The 14,454-nt window shown below is 49.5% G+C and overlaps 1 protein-coding gene across 1 annotated transcript in view; it reads right to left on the bottom strand.

The window, feature by feature from the left end:
• Positions 1-14,454, bottom strand: part of LOC113959865 (immunoglobulin-like and fibronectin type III domain-containing protein 1) — a 40,471-nt gene that overhangs the window by 16,548 nt on the left and 9,469 nt on the right. Inside the window, exons 3-13 of the mRNA XM_027669149.1 lie at positions 13,099-13,167; positions 12,481-12,603; positions 10,040-10,179; positions 9,378-9,477; positions 8,575-8,622; positions 7,887-7,932; positions 7,034-7,208; positions 6,377-6,490; positions 4,458-4,629; positions 2,427-2,699; positions 175-1,315 (exon numbers count right to left, since the gene is read on the bottom strand). Coding sequence (XP_027524950.1) covers positions 175-1,315; positions 2,427-2,699; positions 4,458-4,629; positions 6,377-6,490; positions 7,034-7,208; positions 7,887-7,932; positions 8,575-8,622; positions 9,378-9,477; positions 10,040-10,179; positions 12,481-12,603; positions 13,099-13,117 — 2,351 coding nt within the window. The 5' untranslated portion in view covers positions 13,118-13,167. The remainder of the gene's footprint in view (positions 1-174; positions 1,316-2,426; positions 2,700-4,457; positions 4,630-6,376; positions 6,491-7,033; positions 7,209-7,886; positions 7,933-8,574; positions 8,623-9,377; positions 9,478-10,039; positions 10,180-12,480; positions 12,604-13,098; positions 13,168-14,454) is intronic.

A 14,454-nucleotide genomic window follows, 5' to 3' on the forward strand; every position in this document is an offset into this window, starting at 1 on the left:
TAGGGAGCCCCAAATCCCCCTGCACCAGCTACACCACTGACCCCAGCTCCAGCAGGGATGCCATCCTTTCCATAGGGAGCCCCAAATCCCCCTGCACCAGCCCCACCAACCCCAGCTCCAGCAGGGATGCCATCCTTTCCATAGGGAGCCCCAAATCCCCCTGCACCAGCACCTCCAACACCAGCACCACCAACCCCAGCCCCAGCTGGGACACCATCCTTCCCATAGGGAGCCCCAAATCCCCCTGCACCTGAACCACCAGCACCACCAGCCCCTGCTCCAAGTGGCCGACCATCTGGACCATAGAAAGCCTCCATTTCTCCTACAGAACTGCCACCTGCACCAGGTAGAGCCCCATCTCCACTTGGAAGGCCACCTGGGCCATGCAGCGAGCCAGACCTGCCCCCCTGACCCAACTGAGCACTGGCATGAGATGCCAAGCCGTCCTTGCCATAGGGAGCCCCTGTTTGTCCCTGTCTGTTTATCCCTGCTCCGTTCATGTCACCCACAGTCAGATCACCACCCTTGCCATGGTGGGACCCCATTCCTCCTGCAGCCCCTGCAGCACTCCCCCACGCTGCAGCCCCTGGGCCAGCCCTGCTGAACAGATCCCCCACACCATCTCCCACCCTGGCTGAACCAGGACCGAGCCCGTCTGGCACAGAACTTCCATCAGTGGCACCAAACCTCCCAACACCCCCAAAGCCAGCTCTGGAGCTGGGATCACCTAAATTCCCATCCTTGTCATACTGAGAGCCCAAACCTTCTCCACCATCCACGCCCATGTGACCAGCACCCAGCACACCCTCGCCTCTGCCAGCCACGGAATCCCGTCCCCCTGCTCCTCCTGCTCCATCTCCAGGACCTTCCCTGCCTGGCACAGAGTCCTTGCCGTGCACAGGCCTTAATCCACCTTTGCCTCCTAAGCCTTTTAATCCAAAGATGCTGCCATCATTTGTCACTGAGTCTCCATCTAGATCTGCTCCAGAAAACTGCCCAGGCCCCATCCCTCCGTTTATGTGTGTTTTGCGGAGCCCCTCTTTTCCCAAAAATATGTGGCTTCCATCATCAGTATCCATGGAGTGGCCTTGGCTGCTGCCTTGGCCTCTGTCCTGGCTGCTGCCTTGACCCTTCCTGTACCAGCCCTTTTTTTCCACACCGGTGTCCATGGCATGACCTTCATCCCCGGCACGTTCCTGGCGCCGAAGTTTCCTCGCCCTTTCGTTGTCTGCCATCGTTTCCTTCAGCCACTCAGATGTCTCCCTTTCGATTTTTTCAATTCCTTCCTCATCCTGCCTCTTCTTCCCTTTGGCATCTGCGTTGAAGTTGCATTGTTTGATTGGAGCAGACAGAATTTACAGAAAAAGGGAGGGGGGACAAAGAACAGATGATCAATAGGTCACCTACTGCATTAGTGGCCAAAGAAAATGTGTAAGCAATTTTATAATTTAATTTTAGGATACAGACACATAATACATTTAAATAAATTTAAATTCATTTCAAATCCTGAATTTTTTCAGTGTCACATTCAGACAACGAAAAGTTAATTAGAGACAATTATTTTTATTTAAAACACAACTTTTTTCAGTGGAAACATGGTTGTTATAACAAACAAATAAACAAGACAAAACTGACAGAAAAACAAATTTCCATCATGACAGGTCTGATTTAGAGGGGCTTAGATTGTATCTGGAACTCATTAGTTCCTTTTGCCTTCTCCCTGACCCCATGCCTGCTGTAGTGTGGTCCCAGTGACAGCTTCCTCAAAAACACACGGTGAGATATGGAGCAGTTTTTGATAACAGAGAACATTGTAGCTGTACAGCAATAAGCCAAGAGGATTTGTCAGGATTAATTAAAAAGAGAAAAATTGGTCTCATTTGAAGAGGAAAGGGGGTCTAACCAGACCTTCATTTTCCCAAATAGAATTTAGAATCACAGAATCCCAGAACGGTTTGGGTTGGAAGGGACCTTAAAGCCCATCCAGTCCCACCCCCTGCCACAGGCAGGGACACCTCCCACTATCCCAGGTTGCTCCAACCTGGCCTTGGACACTTCCAGTGATCCAGGAGCAGCCACAGCTTCTCTGGGCAACCTGTGCCAGGGCCTCCCCACCCTCACAGGGAGGAATTCCTTCCCAATATCCCATCCAACCCTGCCCTCTGTCACAATGAAGCCACCTCCCCTTGTCCTGTCCCTCCATCCCTTGTCCCCAGTCCCTCCCCAGCTCTCCTGGAGCCCCTCTAGGCCCTGGAAGGGGCTCTAAAGTCACCCCAGAGCCTGAACACCCCCAACTCTATCATCCGTGACTGAGGAACCAGAGGCTCAACAATTGATTTCTCAGCATGGAAACATCTCCCTGGACAATGAGGCAGCGAGAGGAACGTTCCTGTGTCCCACCCCCCAGACCCACCCCCGGCACTCACACTCCACGAGCAGCCAGGCGCTGGAGGAGCCCTGCCCCGCCTCCAGCGTGTACATCCCGCTGTCCGAGGGCTCCACGTTCTTGATGATGAGCTGGTGGGTGAGGCCGTCGGGCGACACGGAGATGTGGTGCCTCGGGCCGGGCTGCAGGGTGTGAGTCTTGTGCAGCCAGGCGGGCTGGTGGCAGGGGGTGCGCAGGACGCAGCGGAACACGGCATCGCCCTCCTCGGGGCAGCGCACGTCGCTGAGCGGCTGCTGGAACCGGGCGGGGATGGCTGCGAGGGGGAAACCAGAGCTATCGGTGCCGAAAAACTCGGCGGGAAGGACTGCTCAGAGACCTTGCATCCTTGGAGCAGCGAGGTATCTACTGTGATGCCTCAGGGTCTTTTTGATTTTTCTAATTTTTATAAGTTTTAGAAGTAGTTCTGTAGTAAATGTAGGTCTTAGAACCAGCTGCATTTATTCCCTTACCCTTACCTTTAGCACAGTAGATATACATTCCCCAACCCTCTTACCCCATTCCATGCTCCCCACATCAATTACCCCCCCCTAAATTCCATTAGAATATTTAGACTTCCCTTCAAGGTAGGCCTCTTCTGTTTAAGAACATCTAATCCCTGGCCTGAGCTGCAAGGTACAGTCAAGAACTGTGTGACCGTGTGCCCTCCATACTCCCAGGAAGACCAAGGTGATGAAGAAAAGGGTCTTAAAAAGACCCCAGACTCAATTCCCAAGGGGCAGGCTGGGGGTGGATGGGGGTGAAGGCTGGGGGTGGATAAAATCCGGGATTGGACAGACAGTGTTATAAAATTGTAACACTGGATCAGAGCTGCTGGTCTTGTAACCTCTCTGCCCCAGAGGTACCTTTAAACCCTTTTCTTACCTTACCTCCATATTAAGTTGCCTCAGAGTTTTTTTCCTCCCTGAGTTTTCTTTAGGCAACAATTGCAAAGTAACGCTGGGAGCGAGGCAGGCGGCCCTGCACAGACTCGCTCAAAATCAAGGGCTTTATACGGTTTTACACATGTGATTACTGGTATATTCATATGATTACATCTATCTATACATATTCATGACAGGCAGAGTCCAGGCAGAGCTTAGGGAGGTGCTTCTCTTGGCACTGAATTTCAGGGGTACATCCAGCCTTTGGCCTCAAGCTGGGGGTCGTCTTCTCACCTTTCTCACTCTGACCTTCTCACCTTTCCATGGGTCTTGTCCTAACTACTGAAGCTTGCAGAAAGGCTGCAAGCCTTTTTCTCCTATTCAAATGTCCACCTTACCCTAATTTATTACCACCAGGTTCATTGTACACCATTTCTGGCATTGTTCTGGGTTTAGGTCCAGTGAACAGAACAGAACAGCTCTGAGCAGCAGAACAAGGGCTGGGGGGGCTTTTCTTAGCAGGCCCAGATATCTCAGTTAACTCTTTCAGGCCTGGCCTTTGTTTCACTATGGAAAGGCTCATTCTGTCCTCCCAGAAAAAGCTTGTTGCAGCTCAGGGAAGGAAGAACAGAGGGTTGTGGTGCCTATGAGTGTTGATTTAATGGAAAAAAGGGAACACTGAGATGTGATCCTGCAACCAATTCTGCAGGATGGACCAGCAGGAAAGTGGATTTTTGTGTCATTGTCTTCTGAGACATTTATCCCACACGTCATTGATGTGCTGACAGTTTGTAGTCATCAATGTATTACTGCAGCACAATGCTTGGATTGAGTTATTATTATTCTGAGCTTACAGAAGGAAATTGTAGCATGGGGAAGTTGAGGAATGTGCTCACTGTCATCCACAAGTCAGAGCCAAACTGGTACTTGAACCTAGACTTAGTCCTTTGGACTGCAAATGCAGCACCTAAATCACATAATCACCCTCCTGCTCTTTTTCACCTCTGCCATACAGGGAGCCCTTATTTGGCAACACCAAGCCAGTCAGTCCTCTGTAGCTGTCAGGAGTTACTGCTGAGCTTTGCATTTGCTCCTAGATAAAATTTTCAAGCAAAAAAAATAACCTTTTGTTATAGTTGTACATCACACACCTTCAGCATCCAGCTCAGTGGAGAAAACAGGGACGTCCTCCACCCTGACTTGGTACACGCCCGCATCCTCTGGCTGCACGTCGTTGATGATGAAGTGGTACCTGCTCCCAATCCTCCTCAGGCAGTGCTTCCTGTACTCGTCCCCCGTCCCGTAGCGGAGCCGCTGCCCGTCCTGGGGAGAGGAGGAGTGTTCCCACACAGGCAGAGCTCAGCTGGGGCCAGAGACTCACAGAATCCCAGGATATGCTGAGCTGGGAGGGACCCACAAGGACCATCCAGTCCAACCCTCAGCCCTGCACAGGCCCAGCCCCAAGAGTCATCCCCTGTGCCCCAGAGGATCAGCCAAACCCTCCTGGAGCTCTGGCAGCCTTGGGGCTGTGCCCACTGCCCTGGGGAGCCTGGGCAGTGCCCAACCAGCCTCTGGGGGAAGAACCTTTGCCTGAGATCCAACCTGAGCCTGCCCTGACACAGCTCCAGCCATTACCTGGCTGCTGTCCCCGGTCCCCCAGAGCAGAGCTCAGTCCCTGCCCCTCTGCCCCTGCCCAGGCAGTTGGAACTGCAGTGAGGTCTCCCCTCAGTCTCCTCTGATCCAGTTGAACACACCAAGTGCCCTCAGTGTCCTCCCATGGCTTCAAATCAAGGCCCTTCTCCACCTTCATTGCCTCCTTTGGACACTCTCTATTGGTTTCATATCTTCCTCACATTGTTGTGACCATAACTGCCACAATATTCCATGTGAGGCCAGCCCAGAGCAGAGCACAAATCAGGGCAAACTGGTGCTACAATCCCCTCGTTGATACAAATGAGTAACTGCAGAGAAGTCTCCAGTCCACTCCTGCTGACAGTGGTCAGGGCTCGTTGCTTGTGCAACATCTGTGCATAAAGTCCTGCACAGAACAGAGCACCAGACCCTCAAACTGGGCAGAACAGCAGCTCTCTGCTGGCCCACATAAGGGTTTGAGGCTTAACTAATGCACAGGCACAGTAACTGCAAAGACAAAGTGCTTTCTTTGCTCAGATTTCAGCATCCTCTCAAGTGGAGAAGCAGGAGAGTTCCCTTTCTGGAACACGACTGGGTTACATTCTCCACACTGTGGCTCAGAGACTTCATGTCATACCTTTGATTCAGAAGTTCATGGTTAGTCCAATGTCTCCAATGAATCCTGATTTCCCCTGTGTTAGAGCCACTAACCACAGTTCAACTGGAATTTAACTTCCAGAGACCCATCCACAGCCCTGAGCACCCGGGGATCACATTGGAGGAACTACACATCTAAATGGGAGATTTTACTGCCTCAACATTTCCTTTCACTGAAGGGAGTTATAGTGGAATAACTTTAGAAAGGGAATAAAATTTATATGAAACTGCAGGATTTCTGCAGCCTGAAAGACTCTGTTAGGACAAGGGGTGATGGTTTTAAACCAAAGGAGGGTCAATTTAGATCAGATATAAGAAAGCAGATTTTTACAGTGAGGGTGGGGAGGCCCTGGCACAGGTTGCCCAGAGAAGCTGTGGCTGCCCCATCCCTCGAAGTGTCCAAGGTCAGGTTGGGATAGTGGGATAGTGGAAGGTGTCCCTGCCCATGGCAGGGGGTTGGACTAGTTGGCCTTTTAAAGGTCCCTTCCAACTCCAGCTGTTCTATGAACCTCTTCTCACTGGCAGAGCTCTTGCCAAGGATGTCAGTGACTGACTGTGTGCCCTGTGCTTGGATTTACAAACCCCAGGGGATGTTCACCCCCAGAGACTGGTCACACCAACACTCCTCCCTAACCCAGGGCTCTGCCAAGGACAGATAACTTGATTTGCTCTCCCCACTGCTCAGCAGATGAAGCATTTTCTGCAGGAGACTCCAGTGGCTGCTCTGACCAGCTGCCCCTCCTGCCCTGAGCTGCTGCTGCCCAGCCCCTCTGCCCCTCACCTTGAGCAGATACACGTTGCTGTTTTTGTTTTTCAGCTCCATCTCCAGGCTGAACGAGGCGTTTCCCTCCTTGTTGACTTTGATGTGTTCCAAGTTTTTGATACTGTGAATTAACTGCAAAGGAAAATCAAAGAACCTCGTAAATGGTAAAGCTGCTGTGACAGAAGTTCCTAAGCTGTTGAATTCATGTGAAATCTACTGTTTATCTGCAGATAAAGAGCTACCTCTAAGGTTATGTGTGCAGAAGATGTTTTTGTGAACTTCCACAGTTTCCTCCTGCACACAAATTGTATTTTACGTGCTGCCTCTTGATCATTCACACACTGTCCATGCAGGTTTCTACATGCCCCTGTATGTCAAGACCAGTTTTGACTCTTGAGCATACAACTTTTCAGTTTGGGGTCCAAATTCTCATCAGAGGCAGCTGAACCCCTCTGTGGTCAGTGTCTCCTAAAATCTATGAACTGAATTTCAAAAGAGTCATCAGCATTTTCATCTGCAGGAGTAAAATGAGACTTCTTTAAACATTGTCATAAATCACTCTCTCATCCAGTAAGATTTTCATCTACAAAGCAATTTAGGAAGATTTAGCCTGTTGCCAGGAGCTACCGAGGACTCTGTTGTTTGTTAAAAATCAGTGGTTTCAGTTTATTTTACCTCATCTTGTTCACTCTCTGTGTCCTTCCTCAGCTCCTGCAGCTTCCTCAGCATCCCACGGAAGTCGACAATTCCATATTTAATGCAGATTTTCTCGTAGTCTCTCCTGTCTGCATGGAGCAGCAGCTGCCACACGGCCTCTTTGTCCAGGGGTTTGGGTTTTGGTGCTACAACCCTTGGAACCAGGGGGAGGAAAAAAGAAAAATCTAGACATTTTGACAGACAACAAAACATTTCGGGTTTTTTTCTATACTTGATTCTCTTTCATCTCTCTCCATCATTTCTGTGGTTCACTGGGCCCTGGAGGTGCAGGCAGGAAAGAAGGGGGCTCTTCCAGAAGAAGTTTCCTGTATCTACACCATGAATTAAGTGATGACAGGGAACAACTGTTGACACTGTTCCATTATCAGCAGAGTCACTGGCACAGTTTGGAACCAGAGTTCTGCACAGGCCAGAGATCATTCCCAGCAGGCAATCCTGGGAGGTTCCCAGCTGGGAAGGGAAGGGGTTGTGCCATTTACACTGCCAGGGAGCCAGGGTTCACCCTGATCATCCAGAGCCACCAGGACATGAAGATTTGCCCCTTGGCCAGGAAGTTACTCGTGAGTTGAACACAGGAGAGCAGAGGAACATCTTTCCAGTCAGAATCTGCAGAGGGACATTCCTCCCAAAGGAGGTTGGTGCCTTGTGTTATCTCAGCCTCACAGGCAGAGCTGTCCTGGGTGTCTCTCCACAGGGAGGTCTCACCACAACTTTGGAAACAAGAGGTGTTGCCCTGCAGGTCTGTGAAGCTGTCCCCTGTCACCAACAAGCTTCCAGAAGTGTGACAGTGGCCCTCACTGTGGAGACTCACCTCTTCCTCAGCAGCTTCTTGGAGTCCTGGAGTGTCTTCTTCAGCTCTGTTAGAGGGGTGGGGGGAAACAACAAACCTTCAGACACCCAGCACTGTAAAATCCATCCCCAAAGATGATGCAAACCAACCCCTGACAACAGCCCTCCCTGCTGGGCTCTGGAGATTTGTGTCACACTTTGCAAACTGTCGTGAAACTTGGAGTCAGTTCTCACTGCCAGACTCGTCCTTTGAGTGCCAAAAATGTTCATTTGCTCCCTCAGGGGCTTTCCTCCAGTAACCCACTATTTTCCATATGAACATGTTTGATCCAGCTGTATTTGACATCCCAAAATCCTTCTCTAGCACTAATGATTCTGCAATCACTAATTAGAGCAGCTCAAAGCCAGGTTTAACATCATCACTTTTTACCCAAAGGTAAAGAGCAAGCAGAGATGAGAGAACACCAGAGATTCATTAATCTTTTTCTTACTTTAGTCTTTACAGATTTAGGATAGTAATAATGTGGCAGAATATTATTAACTATGCCTCCTCTATAATATAATACAATATAATATAATATTATAATATAATATAACACAACACAATATAACATAATATATAATACAATATAATATAATATGATATAATATGATATAATATGATATAATATATAATACAATATAATATAATATATATCTCTTTCTCTTACCATCAGCAGCATGAACGGGAACATATTTTGCTTTCCTCTTAAAGCCAACTGATAGTTTATAAGAGAAAACAGAAGGAAAACAAGCCATGAGATGAACAAACAGCAGTAAACCAATGAACCATGAAACCAGTATCTGTCCCCAGTGTAAGGGGAAAACCCAGTTTGGATTTCTTTGTCAGTGTGACATTGGCTCCCAGGAATCTCCATCTATAAATGTGATATTTCCATTGCAATGGACTCTGTGCTGACTGGATGCTCCACACAGAGGAGGAGAATGTTTCTGCCCCATGAATTTTGGTGGTTTAAGCAAGGGGAGGAAACATTAACACCTTGTTTTGGAGGTGGGGAGCCATGGTGGAAGTGGCCAACTGCAGAGACGTGCCCTCTAAACTTGCTTTAGAGGACACTTCCAACACAGCCCAGCTTCTGCTCAAACAGATTCCAAGAACATCAGTTGTATTTGACCCACAAAATGCCCATTTCTCCCCACTGACTCTAAAGGGAAGCAGGGGACCACAGCTGAAGTGGGATGGACCCCTCCCAAAGGACTGATTTGTTCAGCAACACAAAGGAAGGGTCGAGCCCAGTCAAACCCAGAGGGGCAGGTTTGCATCCAGTGCCGTGACCACAATTCCTTCTCCCTTGCCTCAAAGCTCACAGTGCCACGGAGCCACCACCAGACCTCCAGTCCTCGGGGAGGGAATAAGAGACCTTCACCCCGAGGATGCTCAGACAGAGCCCGGGGCACCCACCCCGGGGCAGCCAAGGACTGTTTGGGACCTTCGGAGCCCTGTCAGCCCCACCTTGGATGATCCTGAGGCCCACGGAGCAGGAAGCTTCCCCGTACTCATTGACAGCACAGCACCGGTACAAATCACTGTCATCCATCACCAGCTGGTTGATCTGCAAAAGGGGAACACGGGAATTGCTCACTCCCAGCACTGGGGGTCAGTTCACACTGTCAGCCGTCACAAAGCAGCCGCTCAAAGGCAGCTCAGAGCTCTCTTCTGTTCCCAGAAGGGCTCTTAAAAGCTTTGTTTGCTTATCTTTGTGTTATCTCAGAGCTGGGGACATGTAGAATCACAGAATATCCTGGGCTGGAAGGGCCCCACAGGGATCACTGAATCCAATCCCCAGTCCTGCACAGGACCATCCCCAACAATCCCATCCTGTCCCTCAGAGCATTGTCCAAACCCTCCTGGAGCTCTGGCAGCCTTGGGGCTGTGCCCACTGCCCTGGGGAGCCTGGGCAGTGCCCAACCACCCTCTGGGGGAAGAACCTTTGCCTGAGATCCAACCTGACCCTGTCCTGACAAAGCTCCAGCCATTCCCTGGCTGCTGTCCCTGGTCCCCCCAGAGCAGAGTTCAGTCCCTGCTCCTCCTCTGCCCCTCAGCCCATTGCAGGTTTTTCCTTCTCATTTCTCTCTCAAGTTCCACAAGTCTTTTCTGGAATATTTGATCTTTACCTGCAGAATGAATTCATTTGTAGCACTATTGAAGGACATTTCATACTTAGCAGGATCATCCATCCCTTTTCGTGTACGTGACCATTTCACCTCTGGGGTTGGGACACCTTTGACCACAGCTCTGAAAATGGCATTTTTACCTTTGAAAAGAGGCAAGAAATTAGTTAAGACAGTCTTGAACATGAACAGTCTTGAACTCTCATACCAGGCCCCTTGTGTTATCAACAGACTGATCTCCAGAGTGAGCCACCATCTGTTGTTTTGGGCAGAAACATTCTTCAAAAATAATGATGGCTTTTATTTTGCACATCAGTAATTCAGGGTTTGCCTGTATTCAATCATAAAAGGCCTTTAAAATGTGGTATTACCCTGCCAGATGTGGCTGCTGACATCTCTGACTATCTCTGCAGCCCTGCAGCGAGTTCAGCCTTGACCTGCTTTTGGCAGCTTGTGCCACTGCCTGACAGCTGGGAAACGCCCCAATCTATTCTCTTCAAACATATATTCCCTATAAAATCCCAGTGCTTCTCCATTCTTTCAGGATACAGAGCCTTGTCTGACCTGGCACCACCCTGCACCCCAACCACCCCAGGCTCTGCTCTGTGAAAAGGCAGGGAAGGGAGGAGGGGATGGGCTTCGGCTCCTTCACCCCTGCTCCCCTCAAACCTGGGTTTTCTGAGTGCACAGACACCTCCAACAGCTTTCCCACTGCCTGCTACAGACCTCTGCTTCCAAAAGGCTTCAAAAACATGGGAAACACTGGGAAACAATGAGTCAGAGAAGTGACTCGTGGTGAAGTGGAATAGAAGTGGAGGTGAGTTATCCAAGGACGAAGCTCCGGACAGAAATGGTTGTTGTCTTTCTTGTCCAATAGTTTTGGTCTTCAGGTGCCCAATACTGTTAAAAATTCTCCCCAGAAAGCCTTGCAATGTTTCCCACACCCTTCTGCAGTCACCACCACCAACGACTTCTTTTATGGAACAACAGATTCTTATCAAAAGGCGTTTTCCAACCTTTGAGAACAGAGCACTATTGTTAAAGCCTGATTCCAATTTACTGTCCCCATGTCACATTTTAGCCATTTTGGCTGCACTTTTGCTGGTCATCTGCCACAGGTCACAGCTGCACAGCCAAGGGAATCAGCTCCCACATGCACTGAACACAATGGGGGGATGATGATGTAAATAAAGACACTCCTGGTGGCTCTGCACAGAATTCAGGTTACAGTGACCAACCTGAATGCACAAACATTCTGTACAGGAACCATGAGAAACCTGCTGCAAATGAAATAACTGGGAAAATTCAGACAGGTGAAAATTCAGACTGGTGAAAATTCAGACAGGTGAAAATTTAGTCAGGGGCCTTGGTTCATTCCTGAAACTTGAAGGTGGAGGAGGAGGAGAGGGGAGGTTCCACTAGAGGCCACTGTGTTCCTTCATAAAACCTCAATGGCTCGTGAAAATCAACAGATGGGTGAGAAACACTGAATCCACAGGTCAGTATTGGGAGGAAAGAGGAGCTACAGGATCTCCTAAGGCCATTCCACTCCAAATAGAAATATATTATATATTATATATATATATATATGAGTCTCTGCAAGTGCAGAGACCACTGGGAGGCTTTTCATTGATGTTTGGTCTTGACTCATCAGCTGCTTTCCCTGTGCAAGATCCATGTTGCTCCTTAAACAATAAATGGAATCATCATAGAACCACGGAATGGTTTGGGACCTCAAAGCTCATCCCATTCCACCCCCTGCCATGGGCAGAGACACCTCCCACTCTCCCAGGTTACTCCATGCCCCATCCAGCCCAGCCTTGGACCCTTCCAGGGATGGGGCAGCCACAGCTTCTCTGGGCAACCTGTGCCAGGGCCTCCCCACCTTCACAGGGGAGAATTCCTCCCCAGTATCCCCCCTAACCCTGCCCTCTGGCAGTGGGAAGCCTTTGCCTCTTGTCCTGTCACTCCAAGCCTTATCCAGCCCTCTTGGAGCCCCTTTAGGCATGGGAAAGCTGCTGTAGCCAAAACAGCACCTGCAGGTAGAATATCTTGCTTTAAAAAGCAGTTAATTTTAGTGCTGAACACTCATAATACAAGTTAGTTCAACAGGAAAAAAAACCCAAACAAAACCCCAAATTTTTCAATGTGCTTCATCTTTTGCTGCAAAATACTTACTTTGAGAGCTTCCTGCAGAATTCACAGGATTTTTTGCCCACTTTAGGAGCCAGATTTTGGTCTTGCACATGCAAGGAGTCCTCTGTCAGCACTGATGGAATTTTCACCAGTGTAACAAAGACTTTGGCCACACAACACTTTTTTTCTAGTCATGCCAAACCACTTTAGAAACTAGTTTGATTTAATTACGATAATTGTTCCATGCTGGTGAGAGGTGGAGTCAAGCCTCCAGGTCTGTGGCTTTGCCTGTCTTTCAAGAATCTCACCTTCCTGCAGGGTCAGGGTGAGAGGTTTCCTCTCAAAGTCAGGTGTACTGCATCCTTCTGGAACATCATTCACAAACTGGGTGATGAGAACCCCTGGGATAGCAGATTTCTTGAAGGCTTTTACTAGAAAGGCAAGAAAAAATACACTTAATTAGCATAACATTTTTCCTTCAGGAACAATCTCTCAGCCTGCAGAGAAGCAGCTGCTCCTGCCCAGCTCCTCTTGGACTATGAAGATCCCACCCGTTCCAGTCCCACGGGCTCTGAGGTGTGTCCCGAGGCTGGAGCATTGAGGTCTTGGCTTTGGAAAACCAGTGGCCAAGTGGGAAAATCTGCAAGGAAGATCCCAATGCAGGGCCCCCTCGGGTCCCAGCTCTAGGGGTGGCTGGGACAGGGGAAAGCTTTGCATCATTGTCCCAAATAACACTTCCAAACCTGGCAGGACAAAGGCCCTCTTGCCAAGGTCAGCAGCACCCGAGGGGTCAGTGCCTGGTGTCCCTCCTTGAGGAGGGGGGACAGACACCCCCAGACCAGACAGATACCCCAGAGCAGCCAAGCAAGCTGGGGTCATTCCCAGGGTATCACAGGGAGTTCCCAGAGCTGTGTCTGTTCTCTCACCTGGCTGGGGGCTGGTCATGGTGCCCTGCTCAGCTTTCTGGGATCACCACAAACAGGTCGGGGGTTCTCCTGGGAAAAAGGACAAATCACTGCATTATTCACAGTTCACAAGGGAAAGGACAGACCTTGACACTGCTCCCTTCACTGGCACAGTTTGCCCTTCCTCACTCGCAGCCAAGTTGAGACAGAGCTGCCAATCAAGGTGTCCTCTCAGAGCACATCCCAGCACGGTTCTGAACCAGCACAAACTGGGCAGGAGAACGACTGGAAGGGCTGAGTGGGAAATGCACACATCCAACAGCATCCCTCTGCCACCCCTTCCCTGCCCATGGCACCTGGCTTTCCTCCAGACACCTCCTCTCGTGTTTCAGGCAAATATTACATCACATGGCACTCACATGGGGAGTTCTGATGGATGGCGAGAGCAGTTGCTGAGAAGAAAGCCACAGACATGGATGTCTAAACTGGGGTATGAAGCAGAAGCACATCCTGATCTAAATTAGCTTGTTTAAATTAGCAACAGACCCGAGAGCAGAGCAGAAGACTTTAGAAGGAAACGGTGAAGTGTGAGCTGGGCATTAAGCAGTTATTGTCATGGATCACTCGTGTGACCTTCTGCCAGAGGCATCTCTTTCCTTGTATTTTAAACTAGACAATGTGTAATGTCCCTGTCCTGAAGGCAAACTGGGAAGGCAGATTCCTTGTCACATGAGAGATGTTCACAAACTCTAGAGTTACTGCAGCTCTGCAAGAGCAGTTGGACTGGATTCCCCCGGGGGATTGATGCTGCTCCCTGTTTATCCTCTGCACTCCTTCAGTCAGGAGAGGCACACAGCAACATGCAACTTCCATCAGTTTTTAAAAGGCATGGGGACTTTGGGAGCACACCTACGTCAGGCATTCATCCAGCTGAGAAGTGTCACAGGCACGTGGTGAAAACCCAGAATATGACCCCAACACCTCCCCGTTCCACACTCAGCTCGGAGCTGCATCACCTGGGTGAAACCTGCTTTCAGCTAAAGGTAAAACCAACTAATAAATAATTTGTGCTGTGTGCCTCATAGACAGGCCAAAGAAAGTATCACTCACAGTACTTCTGAGTCAAATTCTGAACCAAAATTTGATTTTCCATTACTCAGCTGCAAAGCACCTCCCTACAACAACTCACTGGCTCCACTGTTGCCTTAAAATAAAGTCTTATTCTGGGGCTCTGCACACTACACAGATCTCATCAGTAATTAATATCACTCCTGAGACTCACTGACCTCAGTGGAAATGCACTGAGACAACAGACATGGGAGATGATCCTGGGGCTGCGTGAGCACCAGCCAGGCCATCCCCTCTCCCTGTCCCTCC

The sequence above is a fragment of the Corapipo altera genome, unplaced genomic scaffold (genome assembly GCF_003945725.1).
Source record: "Corapipo altera isolate COAL_440 unplaced genomic scaffold, ASM394572v1 300, whole genome shotgun sequence".
Classification (NCBI taxonomy): domain Eukaryota; kingdom Metazoa; phylum Chordata; class Aves; order Passeriformes; family Pipridae; genus Corapipo; species Corapipo altera.